Source organism: Molothrus ater, chromosome 19, assembly GCF_012460135.2.
Source record: "Molothrus ater isolate BHLD 08-10-18 breed brown headed cowbird chromosome 19, BPBGC_Mater_1.1, whole genome shotgun sequence".
Lineage (NCBI taxonomy): Eukaryota > Metazoa > Chordata > Aves > Passeriformes > Icteridae > Molothrus > Molothrus ater.
The window spans coordinates 1194865-1220903 of NC_050496.2; the positions used below are offsets into that span (position 1 = coordinate 1194865).

A 26039-nucleotide genomic window follows, 5' to 3' on the forward strand; every position below is an offset into this window, starting at 1 on the left:
AACCTTGGAAAGCACAACAGAAGAATCCTGGCTCCTTCTTCAGTTGCCAGGATGGAAAAGAGACTCTGACAAATCTCGGGGTCACCCTGAGAGCTGTGGGGGCCGCTCAGCCTCTCCTCCCTGCCCAGCTGAGCAGGGCTCCTTGCAGGAGAGAGCTGCTGCTGCTGCTGCTGCTGAAAGGGATTTATCAAGGAGAGGCCAAGCACTCAGCCTGTCCCCAGCCTCACCTTTGCACAGCATTTTAGCCAGTGAGTGTGGTTTTATTTTCAGTGCGCCCTGGTTTTCTCTACATTCCCACCCTTGATTTCCTCTACATTCCCACCTTGATTTCCTCTACATTCCCACCTTGATTTCCTCTACATTCCCACCCTGAATTTCTCTACATTCCCACCTTAATTTTCTCTACATTCCCACTCTGATTTTCTCTACATTCCCACCCTTGATTTCCTCTACATTCCCACCTTGATTTTCTCTACATTCCTACCCTGATTTCCTCTACATTCCCACCCTGATTTTCTCCACATCCCCACCTTGATTTTCTCTACATTCCCACTCTGATTTCCTCTACATTCCTACCCTGATTTCCTCTACATTCCCACCTTCATTTCCTCTACATTCCCACCCTGATTTTCTCTACATTCCCACCCTGATTTCCTCCCCTCCTCACTCTCCCTTCCCCTGTGGCTGCTCCCTCCTCCTTTGTCCCCTCCACAAACACTCACACACACTTTTGCTATGCTCAGCCTTTAGGATTTCCGCCCCTTTCCCCCCAAAATTCCTTCTCCAGGTGGGGTTTGCTCATCACAGAGGTGTGGGATGAGTGGGCTCCATTTTCAATCCCCACCCCAGTGGAGATCACAGACCTTTAGGGTCTGACAGTTCAGCTGGAATCCAGCCATTTATCCCTAAAAAATCATATAATATAAATCCATCCAGTATTTTCATATAGCTCCATGTACTTTTGTTATGCTCAGTAAAAAGAAAATCTTCTTTGAGTTTTCTCTGGGTTGTTTGGTTGGTTTTTTTTTTTTTTTTTTCCTTTAGAAACCTGACAGTATCTGCTAAAAAAAATGCAGCTGAAAATCCAATTTTTCTTTTCTTGTTGGCAAAATTTTGACAGGCCTTATGATGAAGCAATAAGAGGCACTCTCTGGGGATGAAGGGCAGTGGGGCTGGCACCAGTGATGGAAATAAAGAGGAATTTCCAGCAGCCTGGAACTGCAGAGCTGTGCTGGGGGAGAAACCCCAGGCCAGAGTGGGGAGAGAAAGGTGCTCCATGATGGGCCAGGACAGGCACAGGGACAGGACAGGGACAGGGATGGGACAAGGACAATGACTGGGACAGGGAGAAGGTCAGGATAGGGATAGGAAAGGGAGAGGGATGGGACAGGACAGGAATTGGGACAGGAAAGGGACAGGGACAGGGACAATGACAGGGATAGGAAAGGGACAGGGATGGGATGGGGACAGGGACAGAGATTAGGACAGGAGGGGGACAGGGACAGGAGAGGGACAGGGACAGGGATTGGGACAGGAAAGGGACAGGGATGGGGACAGGGACAATAACAGGGACAGGGAGAAGGACAGGACAGGGATAGGAAAGGGACAGGGATGGGATGGGGACAGGGACAGAACAAGGACAGGGACAGAACAAGGACAGGGACAGGGACAAGGACAGGGACAGGGAGAGGGATGGGGACAGGGACAGAGATTGGGACAGGAAAGGGACAGGGACAAGAGAGGGACAGGGAGAGGGACAGAGAGAGGGATTGGGACTGGACAGGGACAGAACAAGGGCAGGGACAGGGATTGGAACAGGGACAGAACAAGGACAGGGACAGGGATTGGGACAGGACAGGGACAGAACAAGGGCAGGGACAGGACAAGGGCAGGGACAGGACAAGGGCAGGGACAGGGATTGGAGCAGGGACAGGACAAGGACAGGGACAGGGATTGGGACAGGACAGGGCCAGAACAAGGGCAGGGGCAGGGATTGGAGCAGGGACAGGACAGGGGGGTGCCACCTGTCAGCCCAGCACGGGGACAGGGAAATGCTGTTTGAGCATCTCTTTGGGAGCCACAGAGCCCTGCTGGGATCAGGGACAGCGGCCAAGGAATGAGGAGCCTGAGGTGTGGCATGTGCTGGGGTGTGCTCTGCTGGGCTGGCAGCGCCAGGATCAGGGCTGTGACACCCAGGGATGGGGGATATTTCCTACAGACATCCCTGGGCACCTCCCCTGCTTCCTGAGCATTCCCCAGGCGTTGGGCACCTCAGTCTCTGCAGATCCAGCCAGGCTTCCCACACTTTGGGGAGTCTGCACCTCCTCAGAGCTGTGGAGGCACTGCTGCCCTGATTCTCTCCCCTTCAGAGATGTCCTCAGAAGCTCTGGTGTCCCTGATGTCCCTGGTGTCCCTGGTGTCCCTGGGGTCCCTGATGTCTCTGGGGTCCCTGGGGTCCCTGGGGTCCCTGTGGTCCCTGATGTCCCTGGGGTCCCTGGGGTCCCTGGTGTCCCTGATGTCCCTGTGGTCCCTGATGTCCCTGAGGTCCCTGATGTCCCTGGGGTCCCTGGGGTCCCTGGGGTCTCCGGTGTCCCTGGTGTCCCTGGTGTCCCTGATGTCCCTGAGGTCCCTGATGCCCCTGGTGTCCCTGGGGTCCCTGTGGTCCCTGGTGTCTCTGGAGTCCCTGGGGTCCCTGATGTCCCTGAGGTCCCTGAGGTCCCTGGTGTCTCTGATGTCCCTGGTGTCCCTGTGGTCCCTGGTGTCTCTGGTGTCCCTGGGGTCCCTGGTGTCCCTGGGGTCCCAGGGGTCCCTGGTGTCTCTGATGTCCCTGGTGTCTCTGATGTCCCTGGTGTCTCTGGTGTCCCTGGGGTCCCTGTCCTGTCCCCCAGCTCCTGGGGAAGGGCAGAGCTGGGGCCTGGAGCCAAGGGCTGTAAATCCAGAGCATTTCCCACCTCCCTGCTGCTCCATCCCTGCTCAGCCTGGTCCCAGGGCTGGCACTGCCAACCAGGGGCTCCCCCTGACTCTGTCACCTCATCCTGTCCCTCAGCAGAGGAGCTGCAGTCAGAGCTCCCCTGGCTCCCCCTGCCCTCACTCCCTGCATCCTGTTTTGGTTAAAAACCCCAAATCTGCTCTCCTCTCCACCAGGGACAGGATTCCCTCCTTCCTTTCAGGCTCCTGCACCCTGAGCAGCAGGGATCCAATTCAGGGAGCAGAAAAGAGCCCCACACTCTCCTGCTGGAGCTGGAAAAACCCCAGGGATCATCAAATGCAGGAAGGGTGTGCTGCATGAATTCAGGGAGGAGCAGGAGGGGAATGAATATGCTGGGCACTACCAGAGGTGTGTGTGTGTTTGCCTCCAGGCAGGGAAGGTCCAGCTGCAAAACAGCAGCTCCTTGGAGAACACTCAGCTCAACGCTTTCCTCTCATAGAAAAAAATGAAAGAAAGATCTCAGCTTCCTGTGAAATTTCTGTGCTCCAAAGCACAGAAGAGCTGGAATTATTCAAAGAATGAGTCTCCAGTGTTCCTTGTCTTATCAAAATGAGGCCTTTTGTCTCCAGCTCAGGCTCAGAAATAGCAGAGTTGTGTGGATGAGACACAGAAGAATGCTTCAGCCTCTGCCAGAACCCCGAGGTGGAAAATTTCAGCCCAAAGATCCAAGAGTGGCAGAGGAGGAGGAGGAGGAGGGAGCTGAGGGCCGGGCTGTGCCATGGGAAGCTCTGAAATTCCCAATCTTCCAGGGAATATTGACATTTCCAGCTCAGGGCTCTGCTGGGTGGTGCAGGAGCAGCGTCAGCACCAGGAGCCAAATCCCCAAGGAACAGCATCCCCAGCCTGGACTCTGGGTTATGATGGCACTGCCAGGGATGCAGGGGCAGCCACAGCTGTGCCAGGGCTGCCCACCCTGCCAGGGAACAATTCCCAATTCTCAATTTCCAATATCCCATCCAGCCCTGCCAGGGCACAATTCCCAATTCCCAATTTCCAATATCCCATCCAGCCCTGCCAGGGCACAATTCCTCATTCCCAATATCCCATCCAGCCCTGCCAGGGAACAATTCCCCATTCCCAATCTCCCATCCAGCCCTGCCCTGGGTCACTCTGAAGCCATTCTCTGGGCCCTAACCCTAACCCAGCCCTTGGCAATTCTCTCTCTCCATCTTTCCTGCAGCTCCTTCAGGCCCTGCAAGGCCACCCTGAGCTCACCCCAAAGCTCCACTAAAGGAGAGGAAAAGCTGCCTCTGGGATGAAAAGTGGAAATATTTGTGCACCCCTCGTGCTTTGCTAAGGGGTGGAGAGAGCTCCCATTCATAGCCCAGAATCCCAGCAGAAATTGCCTCACCTGGCCCAGCCCATTCCTCATTCTCATTTCTGATTCTCCTGGCCTGGCCCAGCCCATTCCTCATTCTCCTGGGCACTGATTACTGCTTCTCCCAGAGTTTTCCAAGGATGACAAAGGAGCTGAAGCCTGGCACAAAGCCCCTGGCACTGCCCCCAGCCCCAGGAGGAGCCCAGCCTGATGGGCTGAGCCTTTATCCCAGGCCCTTGGGGGCAAACATGGGCTGGAAGGGAGGCTGGGGAGGGAAGGGAAAGGGAAAAGGGAAAGGGAAAAGGGAAAAGGGAAAAGGGAAAAGGGAAAGGGAAAAGGGAAAAGGGAAAAGGGAAAAGGGAAAAGGGAAAGGGGAGAGGGAAAAGGGAAAAGGGAAAAGGGAAAAGGGAAAGGGAAAAGGGAAAAGGGAAAGGGAAAAGGGAAAAGGGAAAAGGGAAAAGGGAAAGGGAAAAGGGAAAAGGGAAAAGGGAAAAGGGAAAAGGGAAAAGGGAAAAGGGAAAGGGGAAAGGGGAAAGGGAAAAGGGGAAAGGGAAAAGGGGAAAGGGGAAAGGGAAAAGGGGAAAGGGAAAGGGAAAGGGAAAAGGGAAAAGGAAAAGGGAAAAGGGAAAAGGGAAAAGGGAAAAGGGAAAAGGGAAAGGGGAAAGGGGAAAGGGGAAAAGGGAAAGGGAAAAGGAAAGGTGCTTTGGTCCAGGCAGTCCTTTCTCTGCTCTCCATGAGGAGAGGGAAATAGCCCTGACATGAGGAGAAGGAAATGTCCCTGCCATGAAGAAAGGAACACAAAGAGAGGGAAATGTCCCTTGCAGGAAGAGCAGGAGATGTCCCTGGCACAAAGAAAAGAAAACATTCCTCACATAAAGAGAAGGACATGTCCCTCACATGAAGAAAGGAAATGTCCCTCACATGAAGAAAGGCAATGTCTGTCACATGAAGAAAGGAAATGTCCCTGACACAAGGAGAAGGAAATGTTCCTTACATGAAGAAAGGACATGTCCCTCACACAAGAACAGCAGGAAATGTCCCTGCCATGAAGAGAAGGAAATGTCCCTCACACAAGGAGCAGGAAATGTCCCTGCCATGAAGAAAGGACACGTCCCTCACATAAGGAGCAGGAAATGTCCCTCACAAGAACAGCAGGATATGTCCCTGCCATGAAGAAAGGAAATGTCCCTGACACGAGGAGAGGGAAATGTCCCTCACACAAAGAGAAGGAAATGTTCCTTACATGAAGAAAGGACATGTCCCTCACAAGAAGAGCAAGAAATGTCCCTGCCATGAAGAAAGGACATGTCCCTCACAAGAAGAGCAGGAAATGTCCCTGCCATGAAGAAAGGACATGTCCCTCACAAGAACAGCAGGAAATGCCCCTGCCATGAAGAAAGGACACATCCCTGTGTCCCAGAGCCCAGGCAAGGCGTGCAGTGGCTGTGGCTGTGCTGGCAGTGCAGCTGCTGATGTGGAAATGCTCTGCCTGGCTGCTCGGGCAGGGATGCAGTCACCCACGAGTGACAGTGCCCAGGGCAGGCTGGCAGATGTGGCCAGCACCTGGGAGTGGTGGCTGCAGAGCTCTGAGCACCCTCAGGGGTGACGGGAGCTTTGGGGAAGTGGCACTGCACCCTAAGGAGCACAGAAGGAAAAATCCAGGAAAGCTAGAAGTTAAAAAAGGCTGTTTTCTTCATGGATTATTGTAAAATTGACGTTTTTAATCCCAGTGAGACACAAGCCACTGTTCTGGTGTCCTTCCAGAAACAGGATCTGCTCTTCTGTGCCCTGCAGCACTGAGAATTCCTCCCCACCAGCAGGCTCAGAGCCTGGAAAAGCCAGGAAAAATGGGTGAGTCTGTGGCTGGAGCCTTTGGTGAAGGCTGGACAGCCAGAGCCCAGGCAGGAACAGGTTAAAGCCTGTGCAGCTGGAGGAATCCACAGAAAATCCTTTGTGTAAGCAAACAAGCCCTGGCAAATCCAGGTTCCTCCAGTGTGTTCATAAACGATCCTTTAAGAGTTAAACAAAACAGTGACTGGTGCCTTTTAAACACCAGTGACCTTTCTCGTGGCTCTTTTCCCCAGGTAAGTGTATTTTCCTGTCGTTTTAAAGTCTTTAAGGTTTGGGAAGTGAATATTTGGAGTGTGGGGGTTTAAAATACCTGCTGAGCAAAACTCCAATATTGACCAGAGGCTGGATTAGCTCAGGCTGGGATTCCTTTGCTCGCTCCCAAAGCTGTGCAGGCTCCCAAAGCTCCTTGTGATGCTCTCCCAGAGCACATCCCAGGCCAGGGGCACCAGGAGGGAGCCCCCAGGCCTCCCCTGCAGGGCACGAGCCCCCTGAGCTGCTGCTGCTGCTGTGGGGCTTTCACTGAACATGAATACATAAATCTCTGAATGTCCTGGGTGGGAAGGGACATTAAAGATTGTCCTTAAAGGCATGGCAGGGACACCTCCCACTGCCCCAGGGACACCTTCCCCTGTCCCAGGTGCTCCCAGCCCTGTCCAGCCTGGCCTTGGGCACTGCCAGGGATCCAGGGGCAGCCCCAGCTGCTCTGGGCACCTGTGCCAGGGCCTGCCCACCCTCACAGGGAGCAATTCCCCATTCTCAATATCCCATCCATCCCTGCCAGGGCACAATTCCCAATTCCCAATAGCCCATCCATCCCTGCCAGGGAACAATTCCTCATTCCCAATCTCCCATCCAGCCCTGCCCTGGGTCACTCTGAAGCCATTCTCTGGGTCCTGTCCTCAGCCCTTGGCAATTCTCTCTCTCCATCTTTCCTGCAGCTCCTTCAGGCCCTGCAAGGCCACCCTGAGCTCACCCCAAAGCTTCCCCTGCCCAGGTGAGCAATGCCAGCTGTGCCAGCCTCTCCTGCCAGCAGAGCTGCTCCATCCCTGGCATCATCCTGGAGCCTCCCTGGGCTCTGCAGCAGCTCCAGCTCCTGCCTGTGCTGGGGCAGCTCTGCAGGTGGGGTCAGTGCAGGTGGGGCAGAATCTCCCCTCCCCTCCCCTCCCTGCTGCCCACCCTTTTCCCTCAGATTGAAATTCTTGTTTGTTGAAACCTCTGCTCGTGCCTCCGTGCCCTGATTTCAGTGAGGAGCTGACCCAGGTGCTGAGGGGGTCACCAGGCCCTCGTCACCTCTTCGCAGGTGTGGAATGGCTGTGACAAAGCACCAGCTCTGCCTTTCTGTGTGGGGCACAGGTCTGGGAGTGATGGGAGGCACAGGACAAGGTCAGTGCAGGGCTGGGACCACTGCTGGCTCTGCTGCCATGAGGAGGAAATGTCCTTTTCCTTCTGGCTCAGGGCTCGTGCAGAGCTTTAATCCAGATGGCTCAGAGAGGGTGTCCCCGAGCAGGAGCCTGCAGGCAGAGCCTCCAGGAGGACTTTGGACCCCTTTGGCTCAGTGTCCTCATCCACCCAAGGCGGTTCTGCTCCGTTTGCAGCGCCCTGAGCGCCAGGGTTTGGGAGGGCTTTCCTCCAGCTTGGAACCCACAGTTCCCTCCACCTGCAGCCGTGGCTGTGCCTTCCTGGGCAGGTGCCAGAGCCTCAGCCCAAGGACAGGATGGGAGCACACCTCATCCAGCTGAGGGAAAGGAGCATTCCCAAGGAGAACAGCCCCGGCAGGCTGGGGATGATTCCCTGTATGGGGGCAGAGGGGTGGGCAGTGGGATGGACAAGGAGGGCCCTGCCCACGTGGGACCCATTCCCAAGCCCTCCCTGCTGTTCTCCAGGCACCTGGAGCACCCTGCCAGCAGCAGATGAAAGGCACGGAGTGTGTGCACTCCCGAGAGGAGGGATGGAGAGGGAGCAAAGCCCCGGGAGCTTCAGCAGGAAGGGAAGCAGTAATCCCTTGGCTGCTTGTCAGGGAGCTGCCAGCTCTGCAGCGAGCCGCGTCTCCAGCCTGCAGAGCTGGGTAGGACGGTCCCAAATAACCCGGTTTGCGTCAGAAATTCCCATTTCTCCGTGCTCTGGATCAACACGAGCCCAGAGTCTCCTTGTGGAGGAGGAGCTGTTGCACCGCCCGGGGAGTTGGGCTCTGAGGTGGAGCAGATGCCGTTGAAGGAATAAAGATTTCTGCATCTGCCCGTGCCAGCTGGGCAGTGCCGTTCGGTGCCGTTCGGTGCCGTTCAGTCCCGGTCGGTGCCGTTCGGTCCCGGTCGGTCCCGGTCGGTCCCGTTCGGCGCCGTTCGGTCCCGGTCGGTGCCGGTCGGTGCCGGTCGGTCCCAGTCAGTGCCGTTCGGTCCCGGTCGGTCCCGGTCGGTCCCGTTCGGCGCCGTTCGGTCCCAGTCAGTGCCGTTCGGTGCTGTTCGGTGCCGCCCGGTGCCGCGGGCAGTGCGTTACTGCCCCCTAGCGGTGCTGGCCGCGGGCCGCCGCCTCCGGGCGCTGCTCCGGGAGCGCCCATCCCAACCCGGATCCCAACCCATCCTCCCTGACCCATCCCTGACCCCAACCATCGCCCCGATCCCATCCCTGATCCCATCCCTGACCCCAACCATCGCCCCGATCCCATCCCTGATCCCCACCGATCCCATCCCTGATCCCAAACCATCACCCCTGATCCCATCTCTGATCCCATCCCTGATCCCATCTCTGATCCCATCCCATCACCCTTGATCCCATCCCTGATCCCAACCATCGCCCCTGATCCCACCCTATCTCACGCCAGTCCCATCCCTGATCTCATCCCACTCTGATCCCAACCAGTCCCATTCCCATCTCACCCAGTCACACCCAGTCCCATCCTGCTGCCACCTGCTCCCTCCCCGTCCCTCCCACTCTCACTCTCATATGTTCTACTCTGCTCCTGTCCCACCCAATCCCATCCCATCCCTTTCCCACGGGATTGCACCCCACCCTCATCCCATCTGCTCCACCCAATCCCACTCCATCCCCTCCTGCTCCCACCCTTCTCTCAGCCTCTCCCAGCTGCAATCTCATTGTTTTATCTCCTCCTGCTCCTGGGCCTGGCAGTGAAGGGTTTGTGGAGGGGGCAGGAGATCAGATCCGTGCTGGGATTCATCCCTGGAGCAGAGCAGCTCTGCAGCTCCAGCTCTACCAAAATCTGTCCCCATCACTGTTTTTTCCTTCTCCAAAGATAAAATTAGGGAACAGCACCATTGGCTGGCCTTGCCCCTCCAAGTGACAGCCACGGTGCCATGGCCCTGCTGTGGGAACAAGGATTCCCACCCAGACTGGACTGGGAGAGGAGAAATTCCCCTGATTTGGGAAATAACAGCTGAGCCAGGCTTCCAGCGGAGCACCAGGAGCTCAGACTGCGGCTTTCCTCCTCAAACCCGTCTGCTGAGAGAGACAGGAACGGCTCAGGACAAGAAGTTTCATTCAGAAACAAGTGCTCCCTGGCATGAATGCCCTGTGCAGGGATGCTGCCAGCAGCTGGATGTGCTGCAGAGCCTGCTGAGAGCGGGAGGGACAGGAACACAGCGAGGCTGGGAGCAGCCTTCCTGCCAGGAGAGGCACTTCCAGCCACGAACCAGTGGGGAATGGTAAAATACACAGGGAAATCAGGCAGGAACCAGGAGGGGGTGGAAAATAGATCATGGAGCTCTGGAGGAACAGCTGGAGTAAATTAAGGCAGGTAATTGGAGCAGGATAAGGTGGGTGAGCAGCAAGGCTGGAAGGAGCTATTCTTAGTGCAGGCATTTACTCAGCAGCACACGGAGCCCTGCTCTGGGCTGGCACTGCCTCTGTCACTTGGCTGGGTCCACTCCTTATTCCAGGCCTGGGCTGGCACTTGGCTGCAGGTGTCCAGAGCCTGGGGTGACATCTGTCCAGAGCCTGGGGTGACATCTGTCCAGAGGTGTCCTTCCATGTCCAGAGCTGGGGGAGCCACGAGCTGCAGGGTGCAGGGAGGGGGAGTGCAGCTGTGCTGGCTCAGGGGAGGGGACAGTCCCTGTGGGATGCTGTGCTCAGGGAGGGGACAGTCCCAGTGGGATGCTGTGCTCAGGGGAAGGGGACAGTCCCAGTGGGATGCTGTGCCCAGGGGAAGGGGACAGTCCCAGTGGGATGCTGTGCCCAGGGGAGGGGACAGTCCCAGTGGGATGCTGTGCCCAGGTGAGGGGACAGTCCCAGTGGGATGCTGTGCCCAGGGGAAGGGGACAGTCCCAGTGGGATGCTGTGCTCAGGGGAGGGGACAGTCCCAGTGGGATGCTGTGCTCACAGGACAGTCCCAGTGGGATGCTGTGCCCAGGGAGGGGACAGTCCCACTGGGATGCTGTGCTCACAGGACAGTCCCAGTGGGATGCTGTACCCAGGGAGGGGACAGTCCCAGTGGGATGCTGTGCTCAGGGAGGGGACAGTCCCAGTGGGATGCCGTGCCCAGGGAGGGGACAGTCCCAGTGGGATGCTGTGCCCAGAGGACAGTCCCAGTGGGATGCTGTGCTCACAGGACAGTCCCAGTGGGTTGCTGTGCCCAGGGGAAGGGGACAGTCCCACTGGGATGCTGTGCTCACAGGACAATCCCACTGGGATGCTGTGCCCAGGGGAATGTTTGGCTTTGCTGTGGAGCCCAGAGGAGCAGGGGTTGATCCTTTTTTTGCTGTGTGTGGTTCAGCTTCTGTTGGATTTCCTGGGAGCTGCCGAGGACTCCTGGACGGTGACACCTCTGGGGACATCATCACCTGGGGACAGTGACCTCGGCACACTGCTGGGAGCCCAGGGAGGGCTGGTGTCTCCCACAGGGGTGTAAGAGCTCACCCCCATCTCCCTGGGGCTCATGGCTGCACTGAGGATTTGTTGTTTGAACTCAAAACGTCCCTTTTTGTGTCTGTGACAAAATCCATGGGTTCCATTCCTCCAAGAGGAGCCGCTGACTCACTAACAGCCACTTAGGCCAGTGAAGTCTCCTCCATTTGATCTAAAATATCAATTAGTACGAACGACTGGAATGAAACAGCTCCAAACCCTTCTTATCCCTCAGCTGGAGGAGAAAATCCCGGCGAACAATTTGGAGTAAATCCCTTCACTAAACACCGAGGGAGGGGCCGGGATTACAGCAGGGCTGTAAACAAGGGAACCAACAGCCCCATCAAATCTCACCAAAGAACAAAGCAAGTGTGAGAGAACCGGGCTGCGTGTCACTAATAAAGGCCTGATGAGTAAATAATAACAACAAGGACTCATTAATGGCTGAATGTCGAGGGCTGGAACAGGGGCAGGGCATGTGGGGAGATGCTGGAGCCTAATCCGTATTTTCTGAGGCCTTTTTTTTTGTTATTATTATCTTTATTATCTTTTTTTTTTATTATTATCTTTATTTTTCTTTTATTATTTATCTTGTATGCAACGCAGAGTGGAAAAAGAGGAAGAAGAGGAAGAAGAGGGAAAAGAGGAAAAAGAGGAAAAAGAGGAAGAAGAGGTTTCATTGCCCCAGCCCTGCCTCCCCTGTGCCCTTTCCCCCCAGCAGCAGCAGCAGCACTGGGGTTGTGCTGCCACACCTGCCCCTCTCCACGTGTCCCTGCAGCCCAGGGCCACAGCAGCTGTGACACAGAGCTGGGGACAGGCTGCTGGCACGCCACTGCCGGCAAATGGGATTCATGAACCAAACTACCACCTCTGCTGCGCCCCAGAGCAGCCCGGGGAGTTTCAGGCGTCTCCTAAAAACGTAAATAGGAAAATAAAGTAATAGATAATAATTAAATAATAAAATCCTTATGATTTATATTTTATTATTAATATTTAGATCAATAAAATGTATTAATATAAATAGTATATTTATAGTTATGTTTAGATTTATTTTAATATTATATCATGTTGTGTTTTATATTATATTGTTGTGTTTATATTATATTTTATTATTAATATTTAGATCAATAAAAATTATTAATATAAATAGCATATTTATGTTTAGATTTATTTTAATATTATATTTCTATGTTGTGGTTTTATATTATTATTTAATATAAATAATATAAGTATTATTTTATTAATAAAGTTTTTAAAATCCTAATAAATTGATTAAATAATGAATCCTGTTTGTTAATTAATAAATAGGAAAATAAAAGGAGGGCAGGGAATGAGGTGGGGAAAGGGTGGAGCACAAAGAATGTCCTGGCAGTTTAAGGGAGGACTTTAAACATCTGTGGGTTTTTGGTGGCTTTGCTGGAGAAAAATGAAGATCTGGAGACCATGGTTATCCTGGGGTTAGTAAAGCCAGAAAAGACCCATTGCTTGTGCATCCTGAAAAATCCAGCTGGTTATTTTTGGGGTGGGAAGAGAGCTCCGTGCTTGCTCTTCCGAGAAGAGCAGAAACACATTGCCTGTGCTGGTGGCATTTTGTCCCTGGAACTCGTCCCACAGCTGATCACTCCAGCACAGCAAAGATTTACTCCAATGGCTCTTGTGTTTTGTAACATTTACCAACAGCCTCTTTTCCCTGCTGGCTGAAAGCCCCAGGAGTGGGCAGTGTCCCCCAGCAGGGCCTCAGGGGGACACTGGAACGGGATTTGTCAGCAGAGGTCACAGCTTCATCCTGCAGGTGACAGAGTGGGAAAAATGGTGAGACCTGGGGTGAAGGAGCCTTTTGGCTGCTCAGCCCAGCCTGGTGGGCGCAGCCCTGGCACTGCTGGGCATCACACAGGGCTCCCCAGAACTCCCTGGGGAATATTTTATGTTTTTACCCCCGAGCAATCAGCCCTCACTCTGTAATTACCCCTCTCCTTCATGGTGGAGCAGCCCTGGCATCACACAGGGCTCCCCAGAACTCCCTGGGGAATATTTTATGTTTTTTACCCCCAAGCAATTCACCCTCATTCTGTAATTACCCCTCTCGAGCCACATTTTCCGTTCTCTGGTAATTAAATCAAGCAGCACAAGGGCAGAAATACTCACGAGCTCCACTCTGGTGTTACATCAACACCTCAGAGCTGCCAGTGCCTCAGTTTTCCTGCACTGTGCTCTGTCCTGGGTTTGTCAGGCCTGGGATTGTCTCCACTGGCACCTCACTGCAAAGCTGAGCTCACCTGGGCCAGGCTTTGCCAGATGGGCTCTTGTGCCCAGCCCCTGCTCGCCCCAGGGAGCACCCCCAGCTCAGAGATGCTCCTGCTAAGCCCTCAGTGCAGGCGGTGTTGGCTGCCTCAGGGTCTGGCTGTGGGTTGATGCTGCTCAGAGAGGGAGGGCAGGGCCAGCGGGGCCCAGGGACTGAGCACAGAGCCACAGAATGCACAAAATCACAGAATTCACAGAATGCACAGGATCACAGAATTCACAGAATCACAGAATTCACAGAATTCACTGAATTCACAGAATTCACAGGATCACAGAATTCACAGAATCACAGAATTCACAGAATTCACAGAATTCACAGAATTCACAGGATCACAGAATTCACAGAATTTGCAGGATCACAGAATTCACAAAATCACAGAATTCACAGAATTCACAGGATCACAGAAGCACAGAATTCACAGAAAAGAGGTCCCAACTCAGCTCTCAGGTGGTTCCTGCCCCTTTCAAAGCTCGATGTCCCTCATGTCACAGGAGGAAAGGAATCCTGCAAACCCCTGGATGTACCTGTCCTGCCTCTGGAGCACAAAACGCCCTGGCCTTGAGGCCTGGAGAGCCCTGGGCCCAAGGAAACCCTGGGATTTCTACATCCTGCAGCTGCAGTTCTTAGGGAAAGAGGAGGAGGAGAGCAGGGATCCACAGCTCCTCATGTGCCTGCAGGCTCCAGGCAGGCTGAGCCTCAGAGATCTCCTCAGACAGGAGCTGCAGCAGTGTCTGAGAGCCCTGGGGGTGTTATTTGGGGTGGATTTGTCTGACAGCCTTTTAAACCTGTCTATATTTCCTGTGGCTCGAGTTCCCCACCAACACAGCATTCAATAAATGCTTCTTTTTGGAGCCTGCCACGCTCAGGTGGTTTTGTTTTCCTGCTGGCTCTGCATGGCAGAGCAAACCTCAGGACACCTCAGAAAATGTCTGTGCCAAGCACCCACTTTTCTCCTGATGGATTCCCTCGGTCCTGGGGGTTAACAGGTGGTGGGGAGAAACCTGAGCTGCTGTTGGACAGCCAGGGCTGGTGTCACTGCTCACTGACAGCAGGACCTGTCCAGGGCATCAGAGCCTCTCCTCATATCTCATCTCATCTCACCTCATATCTCATCTCATCTCATCTCATCTCATCTCATCTCATCTCATCTCATCTCATCTCAATCATCTCAATCATCTCAATCATCTCACCTCACCCCTGCCCTGGTCAGGGACACCTCCCCCTGTCCCAAGGACACCTTCCCCTGCCCCAGGGACACCTTCCATTTCCCCAGGGACACCTTCCCCTGCCCCAGGGACACCTTCCCCTGCCCCAGGGACACCTTCCCCTGTCCCAGGTGCTCCCAGCCCCAGTGTCCAGCCTGGCCTTGGGATCCATGGGCAGCCCCAGCTGCTCTGGGAATTCCATCCCAGCTCCTGCCCACCCTGCCAGGGCACAATTCCCAATCCCCAAGATCCCATCCATGCCTGCCCTGTGTCATTCTGAAGCCATTCCCTGGCTCCTGTCCCTCCATCCCTTGTCTCCAGTCCCTCTCCAGCTCTCCTGGAGTCCCTTCAGGTCCTGAAAGGTCACAGTAATGACACCCTGGAGCCTTCTTGTTCAACTTCCCTCTTGCTACAGGCCTGAGGAATTCAGTCAGGCTTTGTGGTCGGGTTTTGTGCTACTTCTGACCCCCCAGCACGTGGAGCAGGAGGAAGAGGAGGATGAGGAGGAGGAGCTGTCCACCTGCAGGGACAGCAAACAGGGCTCTCCCCTGCCACACCCATGGACACCCAGGGATATTCCAGTGCTCAGGGATTGCTCTGGCTCAAACGTTTCCTCTCTGCCTTTTCTGTAATTGTATCAAGGTGGGGAAAAAAATGTAAATAGGAATTTTAATAAAAGCATAGCAGTAAGCAGATCTAATCTCTAACCTTTTGAAATATGAAGAAGCTGCTTTATCTGCTAGGAAGCACAATCTCTCCCCAGCAGAGATGGGAATTTGTGGGAGTTAAATTAACTAAGGCAGTGCTCCCCTCTTGCTCGTTGAATGTAAACGAAGCATATTGAGGATTATTGCAAAGGGAGAATTAATAAGAACGGGATGGGAAGTCTCAGAGCCAGGCATGTTTGCTAATGGTTTCCCAGGCACAGGGAGAGCAGCCTGGGGTCCCAGCACCTCCTTCCCCGCTGCCAGGAGAAACAGGAGAAATCCTGTGGAAGGCCTTGCAGAGGGAACCAGGGAGCTGCTGGAGGGAGGGGTGCTTGCAATGCCACCTGCACACAGCCCTGCAAAGAAAATCCTTCACATGCTGGGGGTGCTGGGCCTCCAGCTCTGGATTTGGGGCTGTCACTCGGTGTCCCCCCTTCACCCACTGTGTGCTGCTCGTGGGGTGGGTTTAATGTCCCTCCCAACCCAAACCATCCCATGGTTTTATGATAATTTCTGCTGTAATTGCCCCATTTTCTGAAGTTTGGAGTGCACAGGGCCAGGAGCCCTGGCAGAACCTGCTCCTTGCCCAGCTGGGTGTCGCTGGTGTCACTGGTGTCACTGGTGTCACTGGTGTCACTTGGTGTCACTTGGTGTCACTGGTGTCCCCCCCTTTACCCACTGTGTGCTGCTCATGGGATGGGCTTTAATGTCCCTTCCAACCCAAACCATCCCGTGGTTTTATGATAATTTATCATAATTTATGATAATTTCTCCTGTAATTTCCCCATTTTCTGAAGAAGTTTGGAGTGCACAAGGCCAGGAGTCCTGGCAGAAGCTGCTCCTTGCCCAGCTGGGTGTCACTGGTGTCACTTGGTGTCACTGGTGTCACTTGGTGTCCCCCCCTTTACCCACTGTGTGCTGCTTGTGAGATGTGCTTTAACATCTCTTCCAATCCAAACCATCCCATGGTTTTATGATAATTTATGATCATTTCTCCTGTAATTTCCCCGTTTTCTGAAGAAGTTTGGAGTGCACAGGGCCAGGAGCCCTGGCAGAAGCTGCTCCTTGCCCATCTGGGATGCTCCTTTCTCCTCTCCTGGGCGCTGTGCTGGCTGCAGGCAGCAGCAATTGGGCTCCTGAAGTTCTCCTTTGTCTGCTCAGGGGAGTGAATTGGCAGCAGCACAAAGACCTAAGGAAAATAATCCCCATTAAGCCAAGGGCACCCTGCCTGAGCAGAGCCTGCCTCAGCCCCAGAGCTGTTCCTCCCACTGCCCCCTGCTCAGGATCTGCGATTGTTCCTGCCCCTGGCAGGGATTGCTCTGGCCTGCCGTGCACACCGTGCTCCATCCCACACTCTTTTCTCGATTGTGCAAGCCTGGGGTTCTGCTTTCTTTGGTCTCCCTCTCAGCCTTGAAAAATATCTTGATTTCAGAGAGCTCTCAGCTCTATTCAAGGGACTTCTGAGTCCTCCCCTTTTCCAGTCATTCACCTGGCCCGTGAGCTGCTGGGAAGAACTGGCTCGTCCCTGGGGCTTTAGAAAAGGTTTAAAATTCCCCTGTAAAGGGAAACAGAGGGACTCAGGGAGCCTGGGAGTGGATGTGGCCCTCTCTGAAATCCCTGCCATGCCTGAGGGACTCCTTTGTTTCCTGGCCAAATCTGCCTGCCTGGCACGGGGGCTGAGGGAGGAGCTCTGCTGGAAAACTCCTGTGTCTTTACCATCTTTATGGTGTGAGCCCTCAGGTGTGTGCTGCCGAGGAACCCTGGAGAAGCCCCACATTTGCGGTGGCAAAGGAGGAAGCAAAGCAGATCAAAGGATCTTTGCCAGACTGGCAGGCCTGGAGGAGCCATCACACAGGAAAACAGTGCACGAGAAACCCACTGAGGTCTCTCCAATCCCCTCTTTCTCCCTGCATCCCCAGGGGTGCCACAGTTTGCAGAGAATGTTTGGAGGGTTTCCCCTGTGCTGGATTTTCTGGCTTTTTTTTTTTTTTTTTCTGATTTTAATATCAGGAAGGAGCCAGCAAGAAAAATGGAGAGGTGATTTATAAGGCTGGACTGACAGGACAAGGGGGAATGGCTTCAAACTAAAAAAAAAGGGAAATTTAGGTTGGGTATTAGGAAAATTTGGGGTTTTGCAGCATTGCAGTGGTAAAAGCACTTTCTAAAGGCTTCTCCATGAGCAGAGCTGGATAAATAATGAGGAACTTCTCATTTGCTGTAGAAGTTTCTTCATCTTCTGCTTGCAGATGGCCCCGTTTGAAGGGAGGGCAGTGCTGCCATGCCTGTCCCCAACGCTGGGGACACCTCAGGGAAGTCCCTGCACCTCTCCCAGGTGGGCTGGTGGCACCTTTCCTGCACAGGTGGGCACAGCCTGGCAGCCCCCTGCCCCTGGGTGAGGCAGAACAGGAGCCAGGGGCAGGTGACAGCTCAGGACAGAGCTGGGACAGCCACTGCACTGGGCTGTGGGAACAGGGAGAGAGAAATGAGGCATTCCCATGGGGGAGGAGAATCCCAGCTCCTCCAATTGTACAAAACCACACAAACCACAGCATCCTCTCAGGCAGCAGAGAACAACCCAACCATGAAAAGCTGGTGAGGTGTCCCTGTCTGGCTCTGGTTTCTTGTCCTGTCCTTTGAGGCAGCTGCTCAGGAGCTGCGGGAGAGGCTGAGCACGTCTGGCCCTGCCTGTGTGAGGCTCTGCCACCCCTGTGCCTGCTTGTCCCCCTGGCATTTCCCTGCTTGCTGCTCAGCCTGTTCGGCACCTGGAACAAGCAGCCTCCCTCCTGCAACAAACCCGGGATCCACCCATCCCTACTGAGGCAAGAAGGAACCCAGCTCCGCAGAAATAACCCCCCAAACTCCTATCAGGAGCTTTTTGTAGCTACATTAATTTTAGAAGAAAAATTAGGTCCGAAGTGCTGGGCTCATTTTAATGAAGATTCACGGTCACAGCTGAATCCCCTGGCGAGGAGGAATCAGCTTTTGAGCACATCGGAGTCGTCAGAAACTCCTCTCAAAGTCACCCGAGGCCGAGGAGGGGCGGGACAGGGCGCTGAGGGAGGGGTGCTGGGGAGGAATCGCATTCCGGGACTTCGTGGACCTGCGCTTCCCTTCCCCGCCTGCAGCCGCGGCTGCTCCGGCTCGGAGATGAAAGCAGCCGGCAGAGGAGAGAAACACGAAAACAGCTCTGGAACAGTCAGGCTGCCGAAAACAACCCGGGCAGGATGGGACGGGAGATGAAAGAGGAAGTGCGGGAGGTTTTGGAGTGACAGCAGGTGGGGACGGAGCTGTCACCGAGCCGCTGTCACACGGCTTGGGGGGGGTGCAGCGCAGGCATTTCACCCACAAGCATCTCAACCTCTGTCCTTCCCTCCCACAGCCAGAAACGCGGCTCCAAACCCCGGGCAGGTCCCAGAAATCCGACGCTGCTCTATAGGGACTCTTTCCTTCTTTTCACATTTGCTTCAGCTTCTTCTCTCTGGTATTTTGGCCCCAGGCAAGGCAGTGGGATTATACCGGGCATCCCGGGAAGCTCTGTCCTTCTTTAGCTTGCTCTGGCGTTGATAAATTGAGCAGCAGGAGGAGGCAGAGGCATCTGGGTGGGGTTTCATCGTCCCCTCGGTGTGATAAAGCTGTGGTGGCACAGAGGAGCACCAGGAGTCCAAGGCTCAGCTGGTTCAGGCATGGGGGAAAAGCCAATCTCAGCCCCCAAATACCCCCAAATATGGGGCAGAAAACCTGACCCTCAGTGTTTCACCAGGCACTGCCTGTGCCCTTGTAATGTTTGGTGTAAGGACAGAGCTCTGCCACTTGTTTCTGCCTCAAACCATTGGATCTGTCCCCCAAGGACTGCCTGCATCAGGATGCTGAGTTTTTGAGTGGCAGCTCTCTCCCCTGAGCAGACCCCACTGCAGAGACCCCACTCCTGTGTGCAGGGGTCAGCCAGGTGAGGGAAGGAGCTGCGTTGTTCCATCTGGGTGCCTCCCACACTCTGCAAAGCCTTGCAGAAGCACAGACAGAGTTCCAAGGCAACCCAGGGCTGAGGATGTTTCTGTGGTGAATTGGATGAGGACTCGTGGAAGGTTCTCAGTTTGGAGATGGCCTCCCTGCATCAGTCAAATCTGCTTTGCAGCCTTTGGTGTCAGGGTTTGGAGTCACTCATGCCAGGGGAATTATCCCCGGAGGAGCTGGGCTCAGGGTGTTGGGGTTCAGAGGGGTGCATGAATTAATCAAACCAGCTCAGACTCACCCTGGGTGGCCACGCTGGCTTCGGGCTGCCTCCCTTTGCCACTGCCCATGGTGTGGATTCACCTGGGCACCTCCCTCACCCGCAGTTCTCAGCAGCCACGGAAGGGGAGCAGCCCTTCCTTCTGTGAGCAAGCAATGAAGGGATTTTCCAATTCCCCAGGTGCTCCCCAGCACCAGAGCAGCTTCAGATGGCACAGCCAAAGCTTTCTTTGCCAGCCCCACAGCCTGTGGGCTCTCCTAAGGGAGTTATCAAAGGAGCTGTGGGCACTCACACCTCGGTAGCTTGAGGAGATGATTCCCACAGGGTGCAAGAAGGGATTTTTAGGGGTGGTTCTCCCTTCCTCCTGCACTGCTCTCCTGAAAACTGCCTGTCTGCAGCTGCAGGGATCCCCTCAGCTCCCAGCTCCATGTGCTGCTCCTTGCTGGGATTCCTCGCTGTCCTCTGTGTGTCCTCAGAGCTGCCAGCACCTTGGCTCCTTCAGGAAATGTTTGTGGAGGCTTTAGTAGGGTTTGCAGGGGGACACGGAGGAAGCACCAGGGCTTTGAGGGAATTCTGCCTGCGTGGCTCACAGCAGTGAAAGCTGCTGTGCCTGAAGGGATCTTGGTCAGAACAAACCTGTGGTGGCTGTGCCCGGGTCACTGGGTAGCCCAGGGCAGGGCCAGCCCTCCCCTGCAGCACCCCAGAGCTCTCCTGGAGCGGGAAGAGCTGGAAGGAGTGGGGAGTGTGTGGGGCTGGGATGGGAGTGCTGCTCTCTGTCCACACCGAGCACATCAGGGAGCAGGGGCTGGCACCCAGCAGGGCCCAGTGCACCTTCCCAGGGAGGTGCCAACAGCTCCAGGCTGGAGCAGCAGTCCTGGGAAGCCTGGGAGAGGCTTGTCCTGTGCAGGGCTGGCAGGGCACAGGGGACAGCATGGCCTGGGGGGCAGCACGGCTGGACAGCCCTGGGGACAAGGTGTGCCCAGCACCAGGCTCTGCTGTGGGCACTGCCCCGGCACAGGGACAGGGTCACACACACCTACAGGGACCACATTCCCGCAGGGACCACAGGGACCACACCTCCGCGGACAGGTAGGGGGTCCTCACCTCACACACACCTTTAGGGACCACATCCCTGCCAGGACCACATCCCGGGGGACAGCTCCAGTGTCACTCATCGTATTCCCACCAGGACCACATCCCCCGGGGGACAGCTCCAGTGTCACCCACCACATTCCTACCAGGACCACATCCCAGGGGACAGCTCCAGTGTCACCCACCACATTCCTACCAGGACCACATCCCGGGGGACAGCTCCAGTGTCACTCACCGCATTCCCGCCAGGACCACATCCCGGGGGACGCGCACCAGCTCTCACACCCCTCTCACACCCCTACCCGTACCGCCGGCCCCAGCCCCTTCCCGTCTCCCTGCGGATCGCCCCTCGCTCGGGCGCTGCCCCGGGCGGGCGCTGCGGGCTGCGGGCGCTGCCCGTGCGGGCGGAGCGGTGCCGGGCTGCGGGCGGAGCGGTGCCGGGGTGCCGGCGGAGCGCGGCGCGGTCCCGGTGATGTCAGGAGCGGCCCGGCAGCGGTGGGCGGTCCTTCCCCGGCTCCCGGCTCGGCTCGGCTCGGCTCCGCTCCGCCCCCGGCTGGGCTGGGAGCGCGGGCAGCCCCGCGGCCCCGCTGCAGTCCCGCTCGCTCCGGCATGGTAAGGCCGTGGGCACGGGGCGGGCGGGCGGGGGCGGGCCGGGCTGCGCGGGGCGCGCCGAGCTCTCACCCTCTCCCCGTCTCTCGCAGCCCCTCTCCGGAGCAGCGCCGGGACCCCGCCGCCTCCAGCCGCGCTCCGCCGGGCTCCGCCGCCCGCCGGCATGAGCGTGAAGCGCCCGGCGCCGGGCGGCCGCCGCTGAGGAGCCGAGAGCGGGACCCCCGGCCGCGCCCCCCGCGCCCGCCCCGCTCCATGGGGCAGCGCCGCTGAGCCCCCCCCCGCCCCTGCCCGCCCCCCGAGCCCCCCGCGCCTCGCCCCTCGCCATGGGGCCGCGGCACCTGCTGCTGCTGCCGCTGCTCCTGCTCTCCCTGCAGCTCCTGGCCCTGCTGCCGCTGCTGCCGCTGCCCGCGCAGGCGGCCGGGCCCCCCCGCGCCAAGGGCAACCGGACCCAGGGGGCGGCGGCGGCGCGGCGGACCCCGAAGCCGGGCAGGGAGCTCCTGAACCAGACGCTGGCGGGCCCGGGGGCCGCCGCCCCCACGGCGCTGCCCGGGCGCGGCAAGGGCGCGGGGGGCGGCAAGGCGGCCCCCGGAGGCGGGGGCTCGGCCCCGGCCCACGAGACGTGCTGGGGGTACTACGACGTGAGCGGGCAGTGGGACAAGGAGTTCGAGTGCAACAACAGCCTGACGGGCTTCCGCTACTGCTGCGGCACCTGCTTCTACCGCTTCTGCTGCAACAAGCGCGCCGAGAAGCTCAACCAGAGCCTGTGCCGCAACTACAAGAGCCCCGAGTGGGCCCACCCCACCACGGCCAGCGGCGCCCTGCCCGCCGACGGCGGCGACGGCGGCGACGGGGACGCCAACAAGTACGACCCGGACAAGGACAGCACCAACGCCACCGTGTACATCTCGTGCGGGGCCATCGCCTTCGTGCTCATCGCCGGCGTCTTTGCCAAGGTGGCCTACGACAAGGCGCGGCGCCCGCCCCGGGAGATGAACATTCACAGGTACTTTCGCGAGCATTCACTCCTTCCCCTGCTCCCCCTCGCTGAGCCTCCCCCTTGGCAGAGTCTGCTCAGGGTTTCTCTAGTGAGAAATTGCGGCCACTCGCCCTGGAAGACAGCGTGCTGTCAAGCTAGAAACCCTGGAGCTGCCCACCCGAGGGCTCTCTGAGTTCCCAGCTGTGCAGCCTCCCGAGAGTTTCCCGGGGCATGGCTCCTCCGGGGATTCCCCCTTTGGTTTTGCTGTCCAAGGGCTCGGTTTTTACACTGCTGCCCAGGGGTTCTCCTGCCGAGCTCTCTGCCCGAGGAGTCTCCCTGTGAAGCACCCACTCGGGTCTCTGCGCTTTGCTCTGGCTCTCCATGAGTTTCCCCCGCCAGCCCTTCCAAGGGTTTCCCCAGTGCCATGGCTCTCTGACGGCTGTGCCGCCCGGCCAAACGATTTCCCTTTGTGCTGCCGCTTCGGTGGGTCCCCCTTGAGTCATTTATCCGAGGGTTTTCCCTTTGCGAGGGCTGTCAAGGGTTCCCTTGGACAAAGGATTTTCCCTTCCCGTCCTCTGCCCTGGAGTTCCTCCTCCCCACGGTGCCACCAGGGCCACCCGCACCCCTCTGGCCATCCCACTGCCCACCCCGGGGCCCGTCCTGGTGCCCCGTGGCTCCTCCCGCGGCCGCGTTTGTGCTCTCCTGCCGCGCCTTCAGCACCGGCTCCGCGGACAGCTCCGGGAGAGCTCCGGGAGAGCTCCGGGACAGCTCCGGGAGAGCTCCGGGAGAGCTCCGGGACAGCTCCGGGAGAGCTCCGGGAGAGCTCCGGGACAGCTCCGGGACAGCTCCGGGAGAGCTCCGGGACAGCTCCGGGAGAGCTCTGGATAATGCACGGAGAGCTCCGGGACAGCGCCCCGATAATTCCCGGGCTGTTCCCGGACGGCTCCCGAATAATTCCCGGAGTGTTCCCGGACAGCTCCCGGATAATTCCCGGAGTGTTCCCGGACAGCCCCGCGCTGCCCCGCTCTCCGCTCTGTCCAGAGTCCGTCCCGGAGCTCCACGCGGAGCCGCCCCCGGCACCCCCTCCTGCCCCCGGCACTCCCTCCCTACCCCCGGGATCCTCAGCAGCCCCCAGACCCCCCATCTCCCCTCCAGCCTCCCCAGAGCTCCCCCAGCACAGCAGAGCCACTCTGACCCCGCGGGTTCTGTCCTGCCCTGCCCTGTCCTGCCCTGTCCTGTCCTGCCCTGCCCTGCCCTGCCCTTCCCTGCCCTGCCCTGTCCTGCCCTGCCCTGTCCTGTCCTGCCCTGTCCTGCCCAGCCAGGGGGAAGTTTGGGATGTGCAGAGGGGATGGGGAGGGATCAGAACCCCCGGGGGAAGTTTCGGATGTGCAGAGGGGATGGGGAGGGATCAGAACCCCCGGGGGAAGTTTGGGATATGCAGAGGGGATGGGGAGGGATCAGAACCCCCGGGGGAAGTTTGGGATGTGCAGAGGGGATGGATCAGAGCCCCCCTAGTGGTGCCTTCCCCCCGGGGCCGCTGGGGCTGTGTGGGGACGCTCTGGTGGTGGCAGAGCTCTGTCCTTTCCCTTTTCCACTCGGTCCCTCTTAGATCCCTCTGGTCTCAGTCTCAGCCCGTCCCTGCCCATCCCTGCGGGCTCGCTGCCCCCTCGTTGCTGTAAGGACAGGAGCTTTCTGTGGCACACACGATCCTGCTGCACAGCAAAAGCTCGGGTGGCTGTAGCAATCCTCCTCCTGGACAAATGCGTGTTCTCTCTCAGTTCATTTTTATTTTATGATGAAAAAGTCCCTCCAAATGATGAGTGCTGCTTGCGTGCCGCGAATGCGAGAGCTGCCTGTGTCTGAACATAAAAACTGGTGAGAGGCTTCTTTAAAAGAGCAGTGCTGGCATCAGGGGGAAAGTCCTCAACTCTAGCAGATAATGCCTGCTAAAAATGATTTTAGTGAAGATTTTTAATCAGAACTCCTGAAATCATCGACCATATTTTTAAGGCTGAACTTCGGCTGCAACCAACAGAGACTCGGGGGAGAAATATTAGTTTTTTAGGAGGAAAAAGAGATGAGTGACGCAGTTTTTATTTATTTGGGGTTATGTTTTTTATTTAGACTCCTCCCTGCAGTGAGGACACACTGTGAGGGTGAGGTTTACATTTGCTGAGGGTCTGGCCCTCATATTCCATTCCAAATCCCACCTGCCCCTGGTCCCTGCAAGAATTTAACTCCACAGTGTTAAAAACTACACACAGCTGTGTAGAGGCAGGGGTCCTGCAAGTGGCTTAGCCAGAAAATCGTGTTTTGTTAATGAAGGGATGGTTCCCCAGCTGCCCAGCTCTTCTGGCTTCAAGGCAACTTTGCCCGGGCCTTATCTTCACACTAAATTTGGAAATCTGGGTTGGATGTCCATATGTTACTTCTGCTCCAGCTCCAGCCTTCTGCAGGGTTGGATCCTTCACCCTTGGAAATCAGAGCCAGTGTTGCCAGACTTGTCTGGATTCTTCCTGATGTTTTCATTTCTTTGATGCTTGCTTTGCTTTATTTAGATAAGTTCTGCTGAAATGATTCACCTGTGTGTAGAAGTATGAATGGCAGATTGAGTGCTCAGGAAGCTTGACTTCCAGAGCATTTTAAGGAGTTGATTGACTTCTATAATATGGTAGCTGGTAAAAGATTATACCTTTCAGAGCTGTGTTACCTGAACTTGATCAACATCACACGAGGGTTTAAATATTTTGAAGCGCATCTCCTGCACTGGGCTGAATGCTCTGGGTGCTCTCAGCAGAATGTAAATACCAGGAGAGGAATGGTTTGTCTTTGTCTCTGACAGCTGCTGGGGAGGAACAGGGAAGGAGGAAAGCAGGTTGGGGTCAGATATTTCTGTCTGTTTGAGGTCGTGTCGGCTGGAGTGAAGTGTGACATCCACAATAATTCTCTGTAGTGGTGGCGAGTGCATCAAACCTCAGTGTGCATCCTCTGGGAGGAGCAGAGCAGCAGCATGAGCACAACTTGCTACAGGGGCTGGAAAAAGCCTCTTGGGCTCGTATCCCACAGGCAGGGAAGATCAGTGAGAACTTCCCTGCACCTCCCCACGAGCAGGATCACACTGGAAATTTTATTGCCTTGTAAATGCTCACAGAGCAGTGCCGTGTGTGGATGTTATCCCTCTGCCCATTCCTCATCCAGCTGGTATAGAAAATCCTCCTGAACTCACTGAGAGAGAACATTTTGAGGGAGGCAGGGCTCCTGCAATGTCTTTTGGTGGAAGGAGGGTTTGCAGATCCCCAGGAGAGCTGCCAGTGAAGGGCTGGCTGTGCGTGTGCAGCTCCGAGCTGGAATCAGCTCCAGTTTCCAGGCACTGCCACGTCCCTTTAAAGCAAGGCACTGCTGTGATTCTGGGCTCACAAGCACTGATTCAGGCCTTTCTAACAGCAGTTAAGTGGAAGTGCTTTGAAAACCAGGAGCTGAAATATTCCTATTGTCCAGAAACGCTTGTAATGTTTTCAATGGAACTGAATTTTATTTTTTTATTTTTTTGGCAAGTGTAGGATCTTTGAGCCTGGCTGTACAGAACTGCCTCTTGCTTTGGGGGTTACACAGCCAGAACTTTGCTGGGCTCCAGGTGGAAGCTGGGGCTGGTTTCTGAGACTCACACCCAGCAGTTTTGTGTGTGCTGATGCTCCCTCGTGCATTGCTGAGAATGGTTTGGTTTTGTCTCATTGCCAGGATTGTTTTCTTTTCTTCAGCATTTCTTAAGTGAAATTTTAGAGGCATTTGTTTTACTTTCGGTCTGGGGGTGAGTTAGGGAATCTCTGAGCAGGGAATATCAGCTGGTTCTTTCAAAGCTGGGTGAGTTTTTCCGCAGCACAAAGGGGTGACACAGAGTGTTCTCACTC

The 26039-nt window shown here is 56.2% G+C and overlaps 1 protein-coding gene across 5 annotated transcripts in view; it reads left to right on the forward strand.

Moving 5' to 3' along the window:
* The first annotated feature begins 21101 nt into the window (after nucleotides 1-21101).
* SHISA6 (shisa family member 6) overlaps nucleotides 21102-26039 on the forward strand; it is a 198837-nt gene continuing 193899 nt past the window's right edge. For all 5 annotated transcript variants that reach the window (XR_008508718.1, XR_008508717.1, XR_008508716.1 and 2 more), the window contains exons 1-2: nucleotides 21102-21158; nucleotides 21248-22158. Coding sequence is in view for 2 of the 5 variants with exons in the window: in XM_054516860.1 (XP_054372835.1) it covers nucleotides 21479-22158 (680 nt within the window). In the remaining 3 variants the exon portion in view is untranslated. The remainder of the gene's footprint in view (nucleotides 21159-21247; nucleotides 22159-26039) is intronic.